This window comes from Gigantopelta aegis, chromosome 6, assembly GCF_016097555.1.
Source record: "Gigantopelta aegis isolate Gae_Host chromosome 6, Gae_host_genome, whole genome shotgun sequence".
Lineage (NCBI taxonomy): Eukaryota > Metazoa > Mollusca > Gastropoda > Neomphalida > Peltospiridae > Gigantopelta > Gigantopelta aegis.
The window spans coordinates 53,943,637-53,967,353 of record NC_054704.1 but is presented as its reverse complement, the minus strand read 5'-3'; the positions used below and the strand labels follow the sequence as shown (position 1 = coordinate 53,967,353).

The window sequence follows — 23,717 nt, the reverse complement described above, 5'->3', positions numbered from 1 at the left end:
ATTACTTAATAATACTGATGTGCAAACATACCTGATAAAACAGTCCTCCAAAACCCCCCACAAAAACAAAACGAATCGAACGGCAAGTTAAAAAACTTACACCCAACGACTGAATATTGTGTCATTATTATTTAGAATGAATGAATGAATGAATGAATGTTCAACGACACCCCAGCACGAAAAATACATCGGCTATTGGGTGTCAAACTATGGTAATGCAAACAAATAAAGTGATGATCAACATCAATATAAAAATTCAAGATTTAAAGAAAAACAGTGTAAAGAACTGTGCAAAAATACAAATATCACAGACAGATACTGACTTTTACTCAAAACTTCAATTTTGTGCTGTATTGGCCATTCTCAAAGAGAATGTTACACTCCTGCACCACGGTGAGGTTACAGCACGCGCAGGGGATCATTATTATGAATCGTATTCAATCAGTTTTAGATATTTTATTGTAATTTTTATAGGTACAATTGTTTAAATTAAATTAATTTATTTTTCAAATATGACCTGATGCATTGATAATCATCAAACTTAAACGCGTAATGATTTACAAGGGAGATAACCGATTATTGAAAGTTCATAAAAATATAAATATGATTTCTATATTTTCACTGTAACTAAACTACAGTGAAAATACGACTTTTCACCGAATATCACTTTTATGGTTTCTGTAAATCAGTATATTTCATTGCTATGTATATAATAGCATATTAAATCATATTTAGTATCATTTTGACAAATTGTAATATTTTACGTAATAATAAAAAAAGAACTTGCAAATTGCAAGCAGGAAAGGAAAGGAAAGGAAATGCGTTATTTAACGACGCACTCAACACATTTTATTTACGGTTATATGGCGTCAGACATATGGTTAAGGACCACACAGCTATTGAGAGAGGAAACCCGCTGTCGCCACTTCATGGGCTACTCTTTTCAATTAGCAGCAAGGGATCTTTTATATGCACCATCCCATAGACAGGATAACACATACCACGGCCTTTGATATACCAGTAGTGGTGTACTGGCTGGAGCTAGAAATAGCCCAATGGGCCCACCGACGGGGATCGAGCCCAGACCGACCGCGCGTCAAGCGAGCGCTTTACCACTGGGCTACGTGCTGCCCCCTGAAATTTTATATCTTTTATATATTAAATAATAAAAAAAAGAGTTTTGTTTTAAACTTTACATAAAGAAAAAGAAAACGTAACACCCTCACCCAGCCAACCCCCCGAAGAATTCAATCCCCCAAACCCCCGAAACAAAAACCATAAACAAGAAGTAGAAGATACTGATGGCCAGATGGGGAATCTGCTTTTATGAAAATAAAAATGTTTAGGCATGAAATGTTTCCACATTAACGTCTACAAGGACAAAAAGAAGAACGAGAGAGAGAGAGAGAGAGAGAGAGAGAGAGAGAGAGAGAGAGAGAGAGAGAGAGAGAGAGAGAGAGAGAGAGAGAGAGAGAGAGACCCGAAATAAATAAATGAAACGAAGATGAAAAGAAGGAAGAGAATAATAAAAAATATAGAGGGTGGATAAAAGTCACTCAATTCTGGTTTCAGATATGAATTATTAGCATATTCAAGTTTACAAGAACACGTACAAATGATGAAAAAAAGAAGAAGAAGAAGAAGAAGAAGATGAAAATGGTGGGGATGAACATTCTAACTTGAAAGATACGATATTTGTTACATAGGAATTATTTACATATTCAAGTTTAAGACAAAAAGAATACATGAAAGAAAAAAAGAAGAAGAAGAAGAAAAAAGACGAATAATAAAAAGAAGAAAAGCAGAAGATGAGGAGGATAAACATTCAAATACTTTTTTTTGGAGTAATAACGCTGTTTAGATATGAATTAGTTCCAAAGTAGATGTAACCGAAGAAGAAAAGAAGGAGAAAGAAAGATAACGATGAAAAAAAAAATCCCCGAAGAAAGAAAAAAAAAAAAAAAATGGCCAAGAACAATCTCGCTAAGACAATTTGGTTTTAAAAATTGAACGCATCTCACACATAAGGAGAAAATAATGAAAAATAAAAGAATAATGGTATAACCATGATCAGATTCAACCATTTTGTTCCGGCCTCATTGTAGTATAACGTTCTGTATAATTATACATGTGTAAACTAAAGTAAAGTTAATTTTAACCGAAAACCCTGTTAAACGAACTGCATTTAGCTAAATGTTCGGTAAATCGTTAACGCCGAAACCGCGCAACCATCGCATGTTTACAGTGTTTAATTTCGGTAATCCTATCTATTTATAATTAGTTACTCAAACTTGGTAAATGTTTCCAAACAACGAGTTCTGGTATTTCATGGCGGATCGATTTTGCTTTAGCTTTAATGAAAGCCACATGGCTGATTCTAATTACAGCGTGTCACAAGACTCCGCTTTAACGTTTGATGAAATTCGACAAGTGCAGTTTATTTTCCATTCTTCGCACGGTTTTCTGTTTGAAATACAGCGAAAAAAAAGACCCACCCAAACCTAAACAAATCCACGTACAGTTATTAAATAAGAGGACACAATTAGTTTGGTTTAATATATCAAGTAATGAGATAGGAAATATAAATTACATAGTAGACTTAACATCTGTTACAGCTATATTACAAAATCATTATCATCTGAAGTAAGATAAAACAAGAAAACGTATAGATTTTATTATTATTATTATTATTATTTAATATCTGTCTATCTAATAGCTGTAAATTATATATTTGTGTAATATGCAAACGTATAATTGTGTGTAAATTAGTCTGTTTGATTAGATGTTAATATTTAAAGAATTATATTGTTTTTAGGAGTAAGTTATCAAAAGAAGCAGCCAAAATTATTATTGCGCAATCACAGACAGAACTTAAGTAGAGCTTAAAGGAAAGATTAGCTATTTAGAACGATGTTTTTCTTTTAACATTTTGCCTAGTAATTATGAAAAAATTATATTAAAGAAAAGAGCCAAAATTGTGACTGCGTATTAGCAGAAGTTGTATATCGCTAAAGGTAAAGTAGATTTAATACTGACACACTAATGATTGTTTGTAAAGATGTTATAAATGAAGGGAGAATAATACAAATAAATAAAATTGAACAGAATAGAACTGTGCGGACAGGACAGGACAGGACAACTGGTATAAGCATGGAGTGACGTGGCAAGGAGTGGAGTGGCATGCATAACAGAACAGTACGGTAAATCTAAGGACATTTGTTTAACGACACCTCAGCACATGTTAAACTAAGACTATGTGGTGTCCAACATACGGGTATTTCCATACTTTGTCGAGAGAAAGAGAAATAAACCTAAACCCACCGCCACCGCCACCGCCACCGCCACACAGGCTACACCTATCAATAGTGTAGCAAGGGATCTTTTATATGTACTTTTCTACAGACACGACTTTACATACTACGTCCTTTGATATACCAGTCGTGGGGTAAGAATGGAACAGAGTAGAACAAAACAACAACAATAACACCGCCCCCCCCCCACCCTAAAAACCCCAACAACAACAACAACAAAAAACCCAACACCCAACTGAAATAGAATGAATAGCAAGGAACACAACATATAAAAATTGTTTGTCACCTTTTGTGAATTTATCGATGCTACGCGATTTTATGCTAAATTTGTGACTGTTATACATCGATAAATTCACAAAATGACAAACAATTTTTATAATTACGCAATTTTATACAATTTGTGACTGTTATGCATCGATAAATTCACCAAAAAGTGACAAACCATTCTATATCACACTACATAACGTAACATAACATAACATAACATAACATAACATAACATAACATAACATAATAACATAACATAACATAATATAACATACATAACATAACATAACATAACGGAACAGAAAACTATTTTTAAAAATTAAGCCAACACCTGAACAAAGAATGCATGTGAAATAAGAAAGTGAATGAGAATAGCATAGCACAGTGCAGCAGAACACAACACAGCACAGCAACAGCACAGAGTGGAATAGGTATACGATAAAATAATACTGAAATAGATTGAAAAGGAATACAACGAATTGAATATAACAGAGCAATATTAAAAAAGAACCCGCAGGAGCTTGGGACGAAATACTTAATCATTAGAATAAGAACAGAACAGATCAGAACAGAAGAAGAAAACACAATAACAAAGAGCAGAAAAAAACCCCCACATAACAGAAACGAATAAAACATAATGGAAAAAGATAATATATTAAAATTAAATTAAAACAGAAATAGAGAACAGACACAATATAAAAATAAGACTCATCTGAAATCTGCAAGTTTTTACATGTTCTTGAACAATGAAATAATAATAATGATAATGATAATGATAATAATAATGATGATGATGATGATGATGATGATGATGATGATGATGATAATAATAATAATAATAATGATAATGATAGTGATAATGATAATAATAATGATGATGATGATGATGATATGATGATGATGATGATAATAATAATAATAATGATAATGATAGTGATAATGATAATGATAAAAATAATAAAACATTGATACGAAATCAAATAAAAATATAAATTGAAAATAGAATAAAACAGAAAAAGAACTCAGCACAGAATAAAATAAAATACATACACAATAGAAAATATTGTTATCAAATTGAATCAAATAAGAGCAATAAAATTAACTACAACTGAAATAAGATCAGAATAATATGTAGATAAAAAAATTACAGAAAAGAAAGGAATTGAAAATAAAGGTACTTCTACTCTACAAGCCCACCGATTATAATAATATTACTAATACCACTATAACTACTACCACTATTACCATCACCGCCTACTACCGCTACTGCTGCTGCTACTACCACCACTACCACCACTATTACCACTACTACTACTACTTCTACTCCTTCTACTACTACTGCTACTGCTACTGCTGCTACTACTACTACTACTACTACTACTACTACTACTACTACTGCTGCTGCTGCTGCTGCTGCTGCTACTACTACTGCTACTACTCCTACTACTGCTATTACAGCTACTACTGTTACTTCTACTGCTACTGCTGCTGCTACTACTGCTACTACTACTACTACTACCACTACTACTACTACTACTCCTTCTACTACTACTGCTACTACTACTACTACTACTACTACTACTACTACTACTACTACTACTGCTGCTGCTGCTGCTGCTACTACTACTACTGCTGCTGCTGCTACTACTACTGCTACTACTCCTACTACTGCTATTACAGCTACTACTGTTACTTCTACTGCTACTGCTGCTGCTACTACTGCTACTACTACTACTACTACCACCACCACTACTACTACTACTACTACTACTACTACTACTACTACTACTACTACTACTACTACTACCACTACTACCACCACCACCACCACCACCACTACTACTACTACTACCACTACTGCTACCACCACCACCACTACTACTACTACTACTACTACTACCACTATTACTACTACTAAAATTACTACTGCTACTGCTTCTACTACTGCTACTACTTCTACTACTACTACTACTACTACTACTACTACTACTACTACTACTACGATAACAAGTACAACAACTATTACTACTACTACTACTACTACTACTACTACTAACTACTACTACTATTACTTCTACTACTACTAAAATTACTACTACAATTACTTCTACTACTACAACTACTACAATTACTACTGCTACTGCTCCTACTACTGCTACAACAACAACTACAACAACAACAACAACAACAACTATTACTACTACTACTACTACAACAACAACTACTACTAGTCGAGGTCATGGTAATATTATTACTAGAACCACATGTTCTATGATAACCATTACTTTTGTATACAAAATAAATTACTGAATGGATAAAATAAATGAATGAATGAATGAATTTATTGAATGAATGCTACACGCTAGCTAAAAATAATATACTGGTTATTGAATGTCAAACACAGGTAATATGAACAAACAGATGATCAACATCAATGTACATATTCAGTAGTTTTTATAGAACACTGTGTCAAAATTACAAATGTCTAGATCTTGTTTTGATATATATATACCCACTAAACGTTGGCATGTCATGTAACAAAATGCAACATGAAGTAAAATGTCTGTATCATTTTCCATCAATTATTGAGGACACAGGAAAACACAATCATTATTTCCGACACAGCAGACGATAATAGCTACCGATGCTGTAACAAATATATAATAAACACTGGCTCTCGTCAACTTTATTAATGATCTGCGTTTTATAAACTGAAACGCGTTAAACAGATTACGAACGATACCATCGCCTCGCAAACTTTACTAAGAGTCGTTGAACGGGGGAAAATAAAAAGACCTGTTTTTAGTAGAAGCAAAATTCAATTGTTTTCGATGGTATCGACAAAAACCAGATGTCCTTCCTCAAATTATCTAATTTTCCCGGGGTCGTCAAATCGTTCCATTTCTGCAATTTTCGTCCCACGAATAAAGAGAAACAGACGATGTTGGGGGAATTTGTTTGATAAATGGACGATAAATAAATAACCGGGATTGTCGATCATGTATTGATTGTGTAAGAACCGACATTTTTGGTGAAATAAATCCCTCTGGTGCTCATCCGTTTGGAATACTAATCGCAAATGCTCGAAGGCAAATAGCATCTGTTTCCTGCGAAAATGGATGACCAAGTTTCAAAAATAATATGTCATAGTAGTAATTGGAAGGCAGCGTTACATGATTTTTTGTTTTAAATATTTGGAGAGCATATTATGTGAAAGGTTTAATTTGTGTTGAAGTTATGAAGTATATGCGAATACGAAAACACATTATATATATAATATGAATAGATATTCATCATCATCATCATCATCATCATCATCATCACTACCACCACCACCATCATCATCGTCATCATCATCATCTTATTATTATTATTATTATTATAATTATTATTATTTACTACTACTACTACCAATTTAACCTTTTACAGCATATTTAATGTGGTATCAGTGAAAACATTTTTCAGAATAGTATTTCAAAATGAACATCAGTTACAGAAATCCATTTGAAACACTATTGCCGAATACACGTAATGTTAAGAAACCATTTCCTACCCGTTGAAACTGGACGCTGGAATAACATACCTAAAAGAAGAATTTGTACATTATATAATGTAACAGACAGCTTCCATTATATTTTCATTTGCTATGGGATTTTTTTTATAATTCAAGAGTCCAGTTTCTACATCCATATTATTATAAGCAGCCAAGTCACTTATAAATTTAAAGAACTAACGGGCAATAAATGAATCAGTACACCATCTATATTAAGGTTGCAAACAAATGACATGTTAGTAACAACTGTAACTGAAAGAAGATATTGTTCAAATTGAGAATTTTAAATAATAAAATGTGGTTTTAAACAAAAAACACAGCTTGTTTGTTTGGCAAAGAAACAACAGTTTTTTAACATTACTTGCCGTGCAATATTAAAACGAGACAGAAAACACAAAACATTGTTGCTTTTATAGGGAGACGAGAGCAGGCAATGCACATGCAAAACGATTTTCATATGCAATGCTGTGTTATTGCAATAAGCACCCAAGTTATGCTTTTTGCTGAAAACTCATTTTATTCAATTGTTTTCTGATTTGAACAAAATCTTCTTTCATTTACAGTTGCTACCAATATGTCATTTGTCCGCATACCCAATATATATGATTTGACAATTCTATAAGAAAATATTCAGTGAAATACTCATTGCGTTATTTATGACTTTCAGTATATATATATTAAAAGACATTCACAAAATTAGTTTTTAATTATTACATTAAAGACTTTCTGAAGTCTACTTAAAAATTAATGCTGGATTATATATCGAGGTAATTCAATTTTTCAGGTATATTCGGACAAGGGGATCAAACACGGGCAGGCCATATTAGAGGTGAGTTTTAGAATTTATCTACCTACCTACCTACCTACCTACCTACCTACCTACCTCTGTTGTACTTCTGTCATTCTTCTTTTCCCCTTTCTTTTTGTTTTTTCTTCATCTCTCGATATCATAACATTTGTGTTTGTTTCAGCTTTATTTGTTTCTTTTTGAATATGTTTAACTTGTTCTGTTATATTAAAACACTGACACAGATGATCAGCTTGATTAAAATTAACCGTAATTAAAATGTACTGAGTGCGTCGTTAAATAAAACATTCCTTCTTCCATTTATTTTCCCATCCTATTGTTTTTTGTTCGTTTTACCTATATATATATATATATATACATGTATATCAAAATGGCTGTTGTCGATATTATAATATTATATCATTTCTGAATTAGGATAACTGGTGCCCAATCCATTTGTATATAAAAACATTATATGCAATAAATGTGTTTTCATTAAAAAAAATCCCCATCAAAAACAACAACAACAAAAACAAACAAACAAAATGAACATTAAGAACAACAACAACAACAAAACAACAACAACATCAACAACAACACCATTAACCACTGCAAAACGAACGCCAAAAGCCACAAAGAAACCCATCCCTTCCTTGTTAATAGTTTATTATATTTCAAACAATTCATGTCCATACATTCTTTTTAATATCTTTAACCCGTCTATATACTAGTATAATGTTTTATACATTGCCATACTTCTATTAAAATTCTATTCAATGTTGATACGAACTTAGAATATTTTCATTCCCAGATGGTGACTCTCTCCTGTTATTGTCAGGTCTCCCCTACAAAATGTACCAGCACGCGCACGAAGCATCCGTCAACCCAGAGAAGCGGAAACAACGAAGGATCAGAACTACTTTCACAAGCGCACAACTTAAAGAGTTGGAAAAAGCTTTCGCCGAAACACACTATCCGGATATTTATACGCGGGAAGAAATAGCAATGAAAACGGACCTGACAGAAGCACGTGTTCAGGTGAGATCCAAATAAATGTGATATAAATACATAATATTGTAAGATATGTGACTTGGTCTCCATACCGTTGAGGTCATGACATCGGATTTAAGGCTGGTAGGGAGTGACAGTCCTCCCACGGGCAGTGCAAGCGGGGGTGAAAGATACCGTTACGTATCTCCTAGAGGAGTGGCGGTCCTCCTAAGGACGAGCACTTGCTAGTGGATCATGGAAGCAATCACGACTTTGTCTATCGTCCTTTCGACTCTGCCTTGTGCAAAGATATGATTTTGATATCTGAATACGGCTTTGTCGTTCAGATTAAAGGGACATTCCTGAGTTTGCTGCACTTTTTTTTATGATGTTATCGACTAACAGCGACGTTTTGACGATTGTAATTACATAGCAAATATGGTTTTTCTGCATAAAATATTAGTGGCTGTATATTAAAAGTGTTTCTGATCGTTGTAATATTTGTACTAGATTAAATTTCATTTTATTTTCTAAAATAGATTTTTTCGTACGTACGAAATTATTTGAAGACAAAATCCAGTTTGGGCTTCTTACAAATACTAAGATGACCAGAAACACATTGAATATACAGACACTAATATTCTAAACAAGAAACTATATATAATATGTAAGTTTAATCATAGAAATATTTTATTAGTCGAAAACATCTTACAATGCAGCAAACTCAGGAATGTCCCTTTAATATAATACAATATTACAAATGTTGTATTCAATTCACGGTTTCGGTTACACATGTGCTGGATTCGGTTTTGTAGAAAGAAATTACTTCAGATATGCTAACGGCCCAAGTGATTATACGTGATTATGACTCTTGGTGATACCAACATATGGGATTCAGAAATACTTCATGTTAATTATGTAAAAGTATCAAAACTTTCATTATGAAAACCAGCCTCACCATATTATAAACCCTTTTATTGGCAAAATACAAACTGAATCGCTGCCTTCATATAACATAAAAAGTCTGTCGCCACAATTTTAATACTTTATTACACCCTTCAACCCCCCTAAACAAACAATCAAAGAAACAAAAACAACAACCCCTTCAACCAAAAGGAAAACCCCCCAACCCATCCCCCCAAAACAAACAACAAAACAAAACAACTCAAAACACAGAAACAACAACAACAACAACACAAATAAAAATAAACAGTGTAAAAGCACAAGGTTTCTGAGTGTTGAAATGAGAATGACACATTTTTATGAGAACTGAGTTAGCTAGTAATTGTATATACAAAACGTAATGACACATTTTTATGAGAACTGAGTTAGCTAGTAATTGTATATACAAAACGTAATGACACATTTTTATGAGAACTGAGTTAGCTGGTAATTGTATATACAAAACGTAATGACACATTTTTATGAGAACTGAGTTAGCTGGTAATTGTATATACAAAACGTAATGACACATTTTTATGAGAACTGAGTTAGCTGGTAATTGTATATACAAAACGTAAAGACACATTTTTATGAGAACTGAGTTAGCTAGTAATTGTATATACAAAACGTAATGGCACATTTTTATGAGAACTGAGTTAGCTGGTAATTGTATATACAAAACGTAATGGCACATTTTTTTATGTGAACTCAGCTAATACATGTATATACAAAAAGTAATGACACATTTTTACGTGTACTCGATTAGCGTGTATAGCCATAACGTACTAAAGAACTGCAATGTGGTCGGTCAATTCTAAAGAAGAAGAAGAGGAAGAATAAGAAGAATTAGTAGTACTAGAAGAAGAAGTAGAAGAAAAATTAAATTAAATAAAGAAGAAAAAAGAAGAAATAAGAATGAAAGAAAATAAACACATCCCCCTGAAACACCCCCACACGCACCCACCCAACAACAATAACAATATCCATCAACAAACTCACGCGAGACTGCTATTAAAAACAAAATCCCCTATCGCTCCCTGATTCACGTGTTGTTTGTGTTTTTAATTTGCAGGTGTGGTTTCAAAATCGCCGAGCGAAATTCCGAAAGATGGAACGAATGAAACAGCAGCAGACGTCACAACAAAACGGAACGACTAAAGAATCCAACAGCAACAACAGCACGAGCAACAACAACAACAACAACAATAACAATAACAACAACAACATAAACAAAGACAAATCAAAACCTCTGGAAGAAACAACAGGTGAGTGATCATTCTGTAGATTTAGGAGTGTCTGAATAGGTAGTCCAGTAGCTTAGTTGATTGATGGGGACAGGGCGGATAAAAGCACCAATTTGTTTTTGCTGTTTCTGTACGTCCTATGAGCCAACCTGTCAGTGCTTTGGGACAAATTATATCTTGATTTCAAGATGGCCGCCATTTACGAGATGGTTTTGTCAATATTTTGACTTCTAAGTGCTGTCAGACCATAATTCAAACTGTTATATCCATATTTTATTAATGTGTATGATGTATCCGTGATATATCTGACAAACTGTATCTTGATTTCAAATATGTCGCTAAGCTACTGGACTAATGTGTGTTTCTGTGAAGTGCTTAACCATATGTCTGACGCCATATAACCGTAAATACAATGTGTTGAGTGCGTTGTTAAATAAAACATTTCTTTCTTTCTTTCTGTGTCTCTCTGTGTCACGGTTGTATATGATTGTGTGTGTGTGTGTGTGTGTGTGTGTGTGTGTGTGTGTGTGTGTGTGTGTGTGTGTGTGTGTTGTGTGTGTGTGTGTGTGTGTGTGTGTGTGTGTGTGTGTGTGTAAACGTGTAAAAGTATGAATGTGAAAATTTTAAATGTGTCAATGTATAAATTTGCGAACGTCTGAACGTATATATGTGTGAACGTGTGATTGTGTAAATGTGCGAGTATGTAAATGCGTATGTGTATGTGTTCGTGCGTATATTTATTTAGGTACGTATGTGTGTATATATGCTATATGTATGTGTACAGTTACATGGTCTGTGCATCTGTCTTTTTATTTGTATGTTTATGATGCGTGCATACTTTGTATATCGATTGTGTGTGTGTGTGTGTGTGTGTGTGTGTGTGTGTGTGTGTGTGTGTGTGTGCACATGCGCGTGTGTGTTTAAAATTAAGTAAATACTTGCTGTAATTTTAATTTTTACCCAAATCTGAAAACAAAAATAAACCTGAAAAAAATTAAGAATATTGCTGTTGTTGTCACTGGTAACAAAAACATATTAAGTCAAGTCTTAATATACATTTAGTTATTAATATTATTGTTATTATTATTATTATTATTATTATTATTATTGCGACATTACATTTTAATTAAATATTAATTCATATATACTATTTTGTATACATGTATTATGTTTTTATTAATATTACGCATCGTAATAACGTATTATTATTCAGCCGACACCCGACAGTGGTGTAGGAAATAAAGTAATGAAGCTATGTTTTCGTAAAACATAAACATATTCTTATTACATCGGTGGCAGCCAACACAATAGAGACCTCGAATGTAGTATTTGACGGTCATAGATTTCGATAATAACTTAGTTAACATATTCGTGTGAATATTTCATGAAATGTATGAAAAGTATTACTTTCGATTGTTCTTAGTCACAAACTTGTTTCGTAACTTTCGCATTATACACAGTAATATTTTCTATGTACAAAGACAAAATAAGATATTACTTCTTTATAATCAACGTCATATCTACCATAATTATACAATGTACCTCAGACTACATTTTCGTTTCGACGAAACAGATTCTGTGCCAGAAATTAAGAAACGCTTGCTTGCACCAGACACGTAATTTTACTTTTTTGGATGATATAATTAATGTATTAATAGCTCGAAGAGTGCCAGGAAGCATGAAAAGATTAGTTATTGCGATAATTATATAACATAAATCTTGTTACGCTAAATGTTTACAAAAATAATCATATACATATATATCTGTATATATTTGGAAAATCATTTAATGAAATTAAGGCTTTCTGCTATAAAATATTTTGAGGGTATAAATATAAAACAGATTACCAGTGCCCCTATTAGGTGCTTATTAGTTTGAAATATTTTGAAATTGGACACTGCATTTAGTGTAATTTAACAAATTTTAAACAGCAGTTCTCTTACTATAATTTATCTAAAAATTATAAAACTATATCCATTAATTTTCAAGACTTTAGAATACGTAAATTTACCCTTTGTACCCTCTGGCAGAAACCCTGGCAAATCGAGAAACCTTGATGTTGGAAAAAAAAACCCCCAACCTTCCCAACCAAAATGAAATATGATAATATTGTTGGGAAGAAGAGTTTTAAATCTGCACCAATATTACAGCACTTGTGTGTAATCCACAACATAACATTAGTGGTAGTTGTTTCATCAAATCTGCACATTTCTCTGTTTAGATTAATATAATTTCTTCTAAGTTTGAGTAAATTTTAATTTTGCAGAATTGAAACTGGCTATGCTATGATGTCTGTAGTAAGGTAACTTTATAATAGTTTATTAGCACGCTTTTCATTTCATAGTTTATACACCTCTTTTGTTTCTCTGCCACTGCAAGCGCATTTGTGTGTATCTCTATAATGGTGTCATTTTGTGTTACTTTACATTTAAAGTTTTTTTTTCTATTAAACTGTCTTTATTATCTTTCTAAACTCATAAAACTTTAGCAAATAAATCATATATGTTTGACGTTGTTGATAAGGCCATTGACCTAACCAAATTTGAAAATAAACTACATTCTTCTAAAAAAATATTTTCTTGTTTCCAGCATGTGTGTGGTAAATCTCACTCTTGATTTTTATTTGTTTTATTTTGTTATTTTCTTTCACCTCATTATTTCCTTTCGCTCACTGATCAAAATATACATATCCACTAACCATTAAATACTAAACAAAGCTAACAACACTTGTTCAAAATCCAACAAAATATATCTTTAAATAGAATAGCTAAAAACATAATGTGTGATCGAAATAAAACAATAGAACATTATACACAAGTACCAGTGAATGTTGGCGTCATAATCAATTCCAGAAGCGTTGTATTTAATACCTACATAAACGTCCACCATGCTATTGCAATTGAACGCGAAAGGTCCATACGGCAGATGCGCGTACAAATTGTAGGACCGAATACAAGTATACTTCATCTTTTTTCTGTTTTGTTTTATCAAAAACCACATCTGGTGCCACCATGGCTATGACTAATGAATGTTCCACATAATTATATCCATCGGTTTTTCAGTGTACTGATTACTGGCCAAACTTATTAAATGATTACACAGAAAATTGCTATAACAACACAAGTTAAAAAAAATTAAAAAATTATGACGGCTCTTGTCTAGGGTTGGGTGATAGTAAAACAAAAGAATGAAAAGAAAACTAGAACACAGTAATATTTGGTCTTTTGCAGCCGAAGAAAAAGATAATTTTGAAACTTAAAACGTCACTTTTAATATTTGTTATGCAGGAAGAAACTGTTTCCTGCCTTCCTTTTAGTTTTGGTTCAGTATATCGGTTGGTAATTTACTTTAATTTCTATATTAAGAATGTTTATTTTTGTTTATTAATTCTCACGGTTGTCTCCTTCACATTGCAGTAAAGAATGAGGCACCGAAGTGGAACAGCCCACCCCCTCCCGCCATCAACAAAACCAGCAACCAAATTCAACACCAGACGACACCGCCATCTTTGCACGGACCTTATTCCGGGGTGCTCGGCCCATCAGAGGCTCATTATAACCAGGTCACCTCAATGGACAAACCCGGTCACGTGGCATCTGGATTGCTCTTCTGAAAAAAAGATAGAAAACCATGAAAAAAGAAAAAAGAAAACAAACAAAAACTTAAATATCAATGAACATGAGAGAATGGCATGGCCAGTTGTGCTAAATGGATTGAATGAACTGTGAATTATTTCAGACTGCTGGAAATATGGTTTAAGGACAATTTCGTCTCAGCTTAGCTAAGATTTATTGATATGTTACAGCACTGAATAAATATGGACAACTTTTACAGCATTATACAAATATGGACGAAATATGGAAAGAAAAAACTTTAGTGTTTGTGTTATCATGTAATGTTGTAGTTAGGCTGTCAAAATAGCAAATTAACTTTACAAAAAAGGGGGAAAACACTTCACCCAGCTTCCGTGCCCGTGTAGACTAACATTTTCAGTGATGGTCCAGATTGGAAAGTTCATGTCTGGGTTATAGATGGATTATTGAATTCCACGTGTTACATGATGAACCAATGTTTGTGTGTCACAAGCTAAACTATAATTATATGGCGTACTTTTTGTACTTTCTCAACAGACCAGAGTTTTTTTTTTTTTAGGCGAGTTAATGCATTTTTATTTGACCTAGATGAACGCCTATTTCTAAGGGATATCGACGCATGACGCGTCTTTGAAAGAAAAATGATCCATGTTAACTGGCTATTAATATTAAAGCGATATTCTCGATATGCAGTTTTAACTTCGATATATTTGAGAACAGTTGTTTCAACGCCGTATACCCGTAGCTCAAAAAACAACGAAATACAGGGGCGGATTTAGAGGGTGCAGACCTATTATCGCCTCCATATTTCGCGACGAACTGCACTCCATCATACATGTCCCTCGCTCATGTTTATTATTAAAATGTCTCGTGACATAATTCTAGATCCGCCTCTGAAAAAAAAAAAAACCCTTTAACGTTTGGACAACTTTTTTGTTTTGTTTCAAATGATTTTACGAAAAATGCTAAATTAAAATATTCACGATCAACTAGGTCGATTTCAGCAAGAACTCGCTAGACTGGTTTTTAACGCTGCATGTTAGACGGAAAGACTACATCTTGAACCAGTTAAATCGTTGGCGAACGTTAGCGTCGATCACCGTTGCTGAACGCAGTACTGGTGTATATATTCTGTACGTAATTACGTTCAATGTTTCCTCTATAGAATTGATAGACAATTTCAGTTTATTGCTATTTTCGAGAGATCTCTGTGAATGCATGCTTGTGGAGATATGATGTGTTTATTTTTTGAAAATAGGCTCTTGATGTATTTTTCTTTAATTTAAACAGTGTTTTTTCGTTTTTTTTAAATGTATATTATTGGAGTAAAAACGGATGACGTGGTCAGGATCTTCCAGGAAACTACAAAATATCTCAATGCACATTATATTTGGTACCTATATGTTTCTTGGTTTTTCCAAGTTTCTCAGCATAAAGCATATTGTACATAGAAGACATTTCATATCAGTATTATTTAAGTATAGACCATCAGTATTAAAAAAGACCTTTTTCATTCAACTTGTTTTCTTATTTTGTGTTAGACTGATTGCATACGATTATATTTATTGTCATCGATCTCTTTCTTTGTTTGTGTTTTCAGTCATAGCCATGTACAAAGGATATATATAGAAATAATTTAAGTTTGTTTTGACGTAAGAAGAAAAGTAAAAGTGTTTTGGAAAAAATTAATAATACTATTTTTGTGTGCAATTTAGAACACAATCGGCTCAGAAACATACAAGCTGTAGTAAATTCCATAGTATGAAAAACGGCGTTAATTGTTGGAACGACTATAGACACCGTAGCACATTTTCAAACTAGTTTGTTTGTGTTTAACGACACCACTAGAGCACATTGATTTAGTAATCACCGGCTATTGGATTTCAAACATTTGGCAATTTTGACTTATAATTTTAGAAAGGAAACCAGCTACATATTTACATTAGTAGCAATGAATCTTTTATATGTACCATCTCACAGACAGAATAAAACTTACCATGACTTGCTATACATGTCTTGGTGCACTGGCAGGGACGAAAAATTGGGCCCACTGACGGGAATCGACTCCAGACCGGCCGTGCATCAGGCGAACGCTTTACCACTGGGCTACGTCGGCACCATTCGTAAGAGATATATCTAACGAATGGCATCAAGACGTATTTTATCACAGGATTACAACAATCCTGGCAATTAATACTTTGTGTTTTTAAATAAACTGAACCAAAATGAAAAAAACACTTCACGTGAATTATTAAGTCCATAATGTATAAAAATAAAACTTCGAAATAATGAATATGAAAATAATGTGATTGTTTTTGTTTATTAGTTTTGTTTAACGACACCACTAGAACACATTAATCATCGGCTTTTGGGTGTCAAATATTTGGTAATTTTGACATATAGTCTTAGATAGGAAACCAGCTACATGTTTCCATTAGTAGGAAGGGATCTGTTATATGTACCAAACTACAGACAGGATAGTACATACGACGGCCTTTGATATACCAGTCGTGGTGCACATGCTGGAACAAGAAATAGCCCAATGGACCCGACGACAGGGATCGATCTTAGACCGACCGAGCGTCAAGCGAGATAATTTGATTTAATAACACGTTAGGCATATAGGGTCTACTGCAAACAAGGTGAGGACTATAACAAATTACAGGTATGACCCAGATAAGACATTGCTGATAACATAAAAACGTCGAATTTGTTCCTGTGAATGGCGGCCGTTTACAAAGGTATGCAGCATGCAGTGCGCCATGTAACATGTCAACGGCAACAACAGCATCAGCTACAACAACAAGAGCAGCGGCAGCAGCAGAAGCAACAACAACAGCACCATGCGCATACCATGGTAGTGCTGAATGTATCGCGAAAATCCCTGTGTATTGGGACCGTCTTGGATGTAACTCTTTAGAAACTCGTGAAATATCTGACACCAAGGTTTAGAATTCAATTATTATTATAATACAAACCCCAGATCTGCATATAACCAGCTGATTTGGTCACCATAGCTGAGTTGATTGTAATTCTTATGTTTTAGATTAGTCTCAATTTGAATTGAAAAACCAATTATAATCTACTAGGGTTGTTCCTTGAATCTGACTTATGTCAGCTGAACGGTTTCTTACTGTCTTACACTCTGCTAAACTCTACCAGTGAAAATCCTCTTCTGCTGCCACCCCTTGCCCTTACCTCTTTCCCTTACCCTTTCCCTGCCCTACCCTGTCCTGCCCTTCCTTGCCTAATCGTGACATTAAGTCACCAATACTGGTTTGTACAACGTTTGAAATTGATGACTCACCAGTCGAATACAATAACTAAATAGGTCATTGTGGTCTAGTGCTAGTGGTGTCTTTAAAAATAACAAAATTATTATTATTGTTAATATTCACCTCTTTTTTTTACTAATATTACTATTATTATTATTATTACTACTATTATTACTACTACCACTGCTACTGCTACTACTACTACTACTACTACTACTACTACTACTACTACTACTCTTACTACTAGTAATTATTAGTATTATTATTACTAGTAATAATAATAATAATTAGTAGTAGTAATAGTAGTAATATAGTAATAATAATAGTAATAATAATAATAATAATAATAATAATAGTAGTAGTAGTAGTAGTAGTAGTAGTAGTAGTAGTAGTAGTAGTAGTAGTAGTAGTAGTAGTGGTAATAATAATAATAGTAACAGTAGTAAAAAGTATTAATATTAATAATAATAATTTGTTTTGTTTAACGACACCACTAAAGCACAATGACCTATTTAATAGTCGCTTATTGAATGTCAAACTATATTTTTTCCATTAACAGAAAGGGATATTCCGTATGCACTTTCCCACAGATAGAATAGCACATACCACAACCTTTGAAATAATACTACTATTATTAATAATAATAATAATAATAATAATAATAATAATAATAATAATAATAATAAAAGAAATAAAATAATAATAATATAATTATGATGATGGTAATAATAATAATAATAATAATCATCATCATCATACTAATTATAATAATAATAATAAAATTATTATTATTACTATTATTATTATTATTATTATTATTATTATTGTTGTTATTATTATATGGATAATAAAAACAACTCCTAAACCTAGCGCTTCAACTGAAATGGATCGATCTACCATTAAACTAGATTTCCCCTCCCACTTCTCGAAACGCAGACGAATAAATATCACGTACTGAAATGGCGTCTCGTTTATATACATCAGTTCTGCTCCGTGGTTATATGCGTCTGACCTTTAGTTTTAGAAAAGTATTATGAAAATACCCAGTCTTGTCTGATTGGAAATAAATCTAAATCAAATTGCTGCTGAAATGTTGAACTAGAACCAAAATATCCCATAACATTTCCAATACGACGCATCTCTCATATTGGATTTGATACTGGGCTGGAATGATGTCAGGGGCCAATGTTTTGGAATTATATGGCATGACACTTTCACAAACTCATGAAGATAAATAATCAACACATCTCCCATGAAATATCCTATATTACAATACTACAAAACTAATCAATAAAACAAAATCCTAAAAAACCCCAACAATCTCAGCCCCCCCAAACAGTAACAACATCAACAAGAACCACCCAAAATAACAACCCTCTCCCCAACAACACCAAAACAAACAAACAAACAAACAAATAAAACCAATGAAGAAATACTAGTAGTATTGTAACAAATCACACTGCCAAAAATGCTTAGGACAGGGGATGTCACTTGTAAATGTTTTCTCAGATTGTCACCAACCAATGCCGTCAAAAATTATAAATCGTTAAAACCCAATTCCACGACAAAGTCAAGTGCAAAACCCAAACTAACTAGCGTAGGTTTGCCATATTTACGAAGCTTAGCAATGTGCTAATATTATATTAGAAACGGCTTGTCCAAAGAAGGGGTCAATCTAATTAAAATGAGCTCCACTATTACATATGGATCTAACAGCAGCCAGTTGTAGCTCATGTCCACCAATCAAAACCTTACTTGCAGAATCCTGCCAGTGATTTAAACAATCTAATTAAAATTAGCTCCACTATTACATGTGGATCTAACAGCAGCCAGTTGTAGCTCATGTCCACCAATCAAAACCTTACTTGCAGAATCATGCCAGTGATTTGAAAATAATTTGAAAACATTCCGAATTATCCTGAGGGTATACGACATGTTTCGTGTAAATTATGAATGCCTTAAAACATGTTTTATTTTATAAAATAAATAATTTGTAATGTAAAACTGAAGACTGATTTAGTTTTTTTTTTTATAAATAAATAAATAAATTTTAATGTAAAATTGAAGACTGATAACCCATCCCGTACGTATTGGTATGGTTCGCTGTACTGCGGCCACTAAAATAGACTCGCCCGATATCTTTAGAATTTGTATGCTCACAAATAACATTATAAAAGGCGAAGTGTGATTGGTCAATATTTAAATTATTATTTACAAACGAAATGTTACCTGGACATTGGAGACTACGCAGTGTTGTTAGCAATCTGATTAAAATTAGTTCTACTGGTCTAAATAACGCATTCGTAATTCACATGAAACATATCGTATACCCTCAGAATAATTCGGAATATTTTCAAATTATTTTCAAATCACTGGCATGATTCTGCAAGTAAGGTTTTGATTGGTGGACATGAGCTGTGGACAACAGTAATAATTCAATAAATACAATATGGTTTGACCTCGGAAAAATTGCAACAAAATATTTTTTTTCGTTATATAGTACATAGGAGGTTGCCATAAGTAATATATTGAAAATAGGACAAAACTGTAGCACCGGAAACGGGCTAATTAGCGTAAAACCAATATTATGGCCATGGAAACATTTGGGACCCCATATCACCAAAACGACTGGTGTTAGATCAAATAACTTTATTGCAAATATATAGTATAACAATGTAAGAAGAAAAAAAAAGGAAAGAAAGAAAAACAAAAAGGAGAAATAAAAGAGTAACACGTATTAAGAGGAATTGGAAAATGTAACATCTCCAAATTTTGTATAACGACGCCCTATGATGTTTCAAACGTGGTATTGATGACCCTTGGTGATCTAGCAGGGCATGATCTAGCGCAGTCAGTACACCGCTCGCCTGGTGTACTTGTATAACGAAGCGCTATGATGTGTGAAACGTGGTATTGATGACCCTTGGTGATCTAGCAGGGCATGATCTAGCGCAGTTAGTACACCGCTCGCCTGGTGTACTTGTATAACGACGCGCTATGATGCTTCAAACGTGGTATTGATAATCCTTGGTGATCTAGCAGGGAAGGATCTAGCGCAGTCAATACACCGCTCGCCTCGTGTACTTGTATAACGACGCGCTATGATGCTTCAAACGTGGTATTGATAATCCTTGGTGATCTAGCAGGGCAGGATCTAGCGCAGTCAGTACACCGCTCGCCTCGAGTACTTGTATAACGACGCGCTATGATGCTTCAAACGTGGTATTGATAATCCTTGGTGATCTAGCAGGGCATGATCTAGCGCAGTCAGTACACCGCTCGCCTGGTGTACTTGTATAACGAAGCGCTATGATGTGTGAAACGTGGTATTGATGACCCTTGGTGATCTAGCAGGGCATGATCTAGCGCAGTTAGTACACCGCTCGCCTGGTGTACTTGTATAACGACGCGCTATGATGCTTCAAACGTGGTATTGATAATCCTTGGTGATCTAGCAGGGAAGGATCTAGCGCAGTCAATACACCGCTCGCCTCGTGTACTTGTATAACGACGCGCTATGATGCTTCAAACGTGGTATTGATAATCCTTGGTGATCTAGCAGGGCAGGATCTAGCGCAGTCAGTACACCGCTCGCCTCGTGTACTTGTATAACGACGCGCTATGATGCTTCAAACGTGGTATTGATAATCCTTGGTGATCTAGCAGGGCAGGATCTAGCGCAGTCAGTACACCGCTCGCCTCGAGTACTTGTATAACGACGCGCTATGATGCTTCAAACGTGGTATTGATAATCCTTGGTGATCTAGCAGGGCATGATCTAGCGCAGTCAGTACACCGCTCGCCTGGTGTACTTGTATAACGAAGCGCTATGATGTGTGAAACGTGGTATTGATGACCCTTGGTGATCTAGCAGGGCATGATCTAGCGCAGTTAGTACACCGCTCGCCTGGTGTACTTGTATAACGACGCGCTATGATGCTTCAAACGTGGTATTGATAATCCTTGGTGATCTAGCAGGGAAGGATCTAGCGCAGTCAATACACCGCTCGCCTCGTGTACTTGTATAACGACGCGCTATGATGCTTCAAACGTGGTATTGATAATCCTTGGTGATCTAGCAGGGCATGATCTAGCGCAGTCAGTACACCGCTCGCCTCGTGTACTTGTATAACGACGCGCTATGATGCTTCAAACGTGGTATTGATAATCCTTGGTGATCTAGCAGGGCAGGATCTAGCGCAGTCAGTACACCGCTCGCCTCGAGTACTTGTATAACGACGCGCTATGATGCTTCAAACGTGGTATTGATAATCCTTGGTGATCTAGCAGGGCAGGATCTAGCGCAGTCAGTACACCGCTCGCCTCGTGTACTTGTATAACGACGCGCTATGATGCTTCAAACGTGGTATTGATAATCCTTGGTGATCTAGCAGGGCATGATCTAGCGCAGTCAGTACACCGCTCGCCTCGTGTACTTGTATAACGAAGCGCTATGATGCTTCAAACGTGGTATTGATAATCCTTGGTGATCTAGCAGGGCATGATCTAGCGCCGTCAGTACACCGCTCGCCTCGAGTACTTGTATAACGAAGGAAGGAAATGTTTTATTTAACGACGCACTGAACACATTTTACTTACGGTTATATGGCGTCGGACCTATGGCTAAGGACCACACAGATATTGAGAGAGGAAATCCGCTGTTGCTACTTCATGGGCTACACTTTTCGATTAGCAGCAAGGGATCTTTTATATGCACCATCCCATAGACAGGACAACACATACCACGGCCTTTGATGTACCAGTCGTGATGCACTGGCTGGAGCGAGAAATAGCGCAATGGGCCCACCGACGAGGATCGATCCCAAACCGACCGCGCATCAAGCGAACGCTTTACCACTGGGCTACGTCTCGCCCCCACTAGTATAACGACGCGCTAAACCAAATAACTTCCGGCTGGATCAAAGTACGAGGTGCACTTAACTTTTGATAGAGAAGTTAACACCACAAGTCCAGTGGTTGGTGGTAAATGTGTGTTGGTTGTAAAAAAAATTAGTTTCATCAGGGGAAAAAAATGTATGCAATTTTATTTCATCTAATACCACGGTGTCAAGTAGCCTTGTGCTTGAAACATGTATGAGGTACCTGCAAAAAAAAGTACTCAAATTTTGTGCGGAACTAGGGTAATTATAGACGCTACGTGTTATCTCTGAAATGAACAGCTTGACTCCCAGTTATTTCTGATTCACTTTAAGGGTGAGGGATGGTAATATTTATATCCATAGTCAGTTCAGCGCTCGCCTGGTGTATTTGATACACATTAAATCAAACTGTTTTACTAATACAGTTGAATCCCGTTGATTCGAACCTCGTCGGTGCTTGAGAAAGTGTTCGACCCATCGGGTAGTTCGACCCAACCATTCGGTCAATATCGTGTGAGTGTAACTCGGGACTTCGTTTTTGGTTCAAGCGTTGCGGTGTATTCGACCCTTCCGAGTTCGACACAACGAGTTTCTACATGAGAATCTGAGGAATGAAAATCTGAAAACTGTATTTGCATTACGATGACCTGTTACTGAGATATAAACATCAGACACGGTAAACGGCATGAGTTCCTGTGTGTTCTATGGTACTGCATTGTGAAAGTGAAAAGGTCTCATCCATAAAAGCCAACATTTTAACGTTTAACGTGCATTTTATATGGCAATAGGTCATGGAAATGTTATATTTTTATTACTGATATTATATCTAATAAAAATTAACAAACAAAATAAAAAGAAACAAAAAACATAAAAAG

General features: G+C 34.6%; 1 protein-coding gene across 1 annotated transcript in view; it reads left to right on the top strand.

The window, feature by feature from the left end:
- LOC121374629 (paired mesoderm homeobox protein 2A-like) overlaps window positions 1-14,909 on the top strand; it is a 40,461-nt gene extending 25,552 nt beyond the window's left edge. Inside the window, exons 4-6 of the mRNA XM_041501735.1 lie at window positions 8,730-8,956; window positions 10,923-11,115; window positions 14,511-14,909. Coding sequence (XP_041357669.1) covers window positions 8,730-8,956; window positions 10,923-11,115; window positions 14,511-14,707 — 617 coding nt within the window. The 3' untranslated portion in view covers window positions 14,708-14,909. The remainder of the gene's footprint in view (window positions 1-8,729; window positions 8,957-10,922; window positions 11,116-14,510) is intronic.
- The last annotated feature ends 8,808 nt before the right edge of the window (window positions 14,910-23,717 follow it).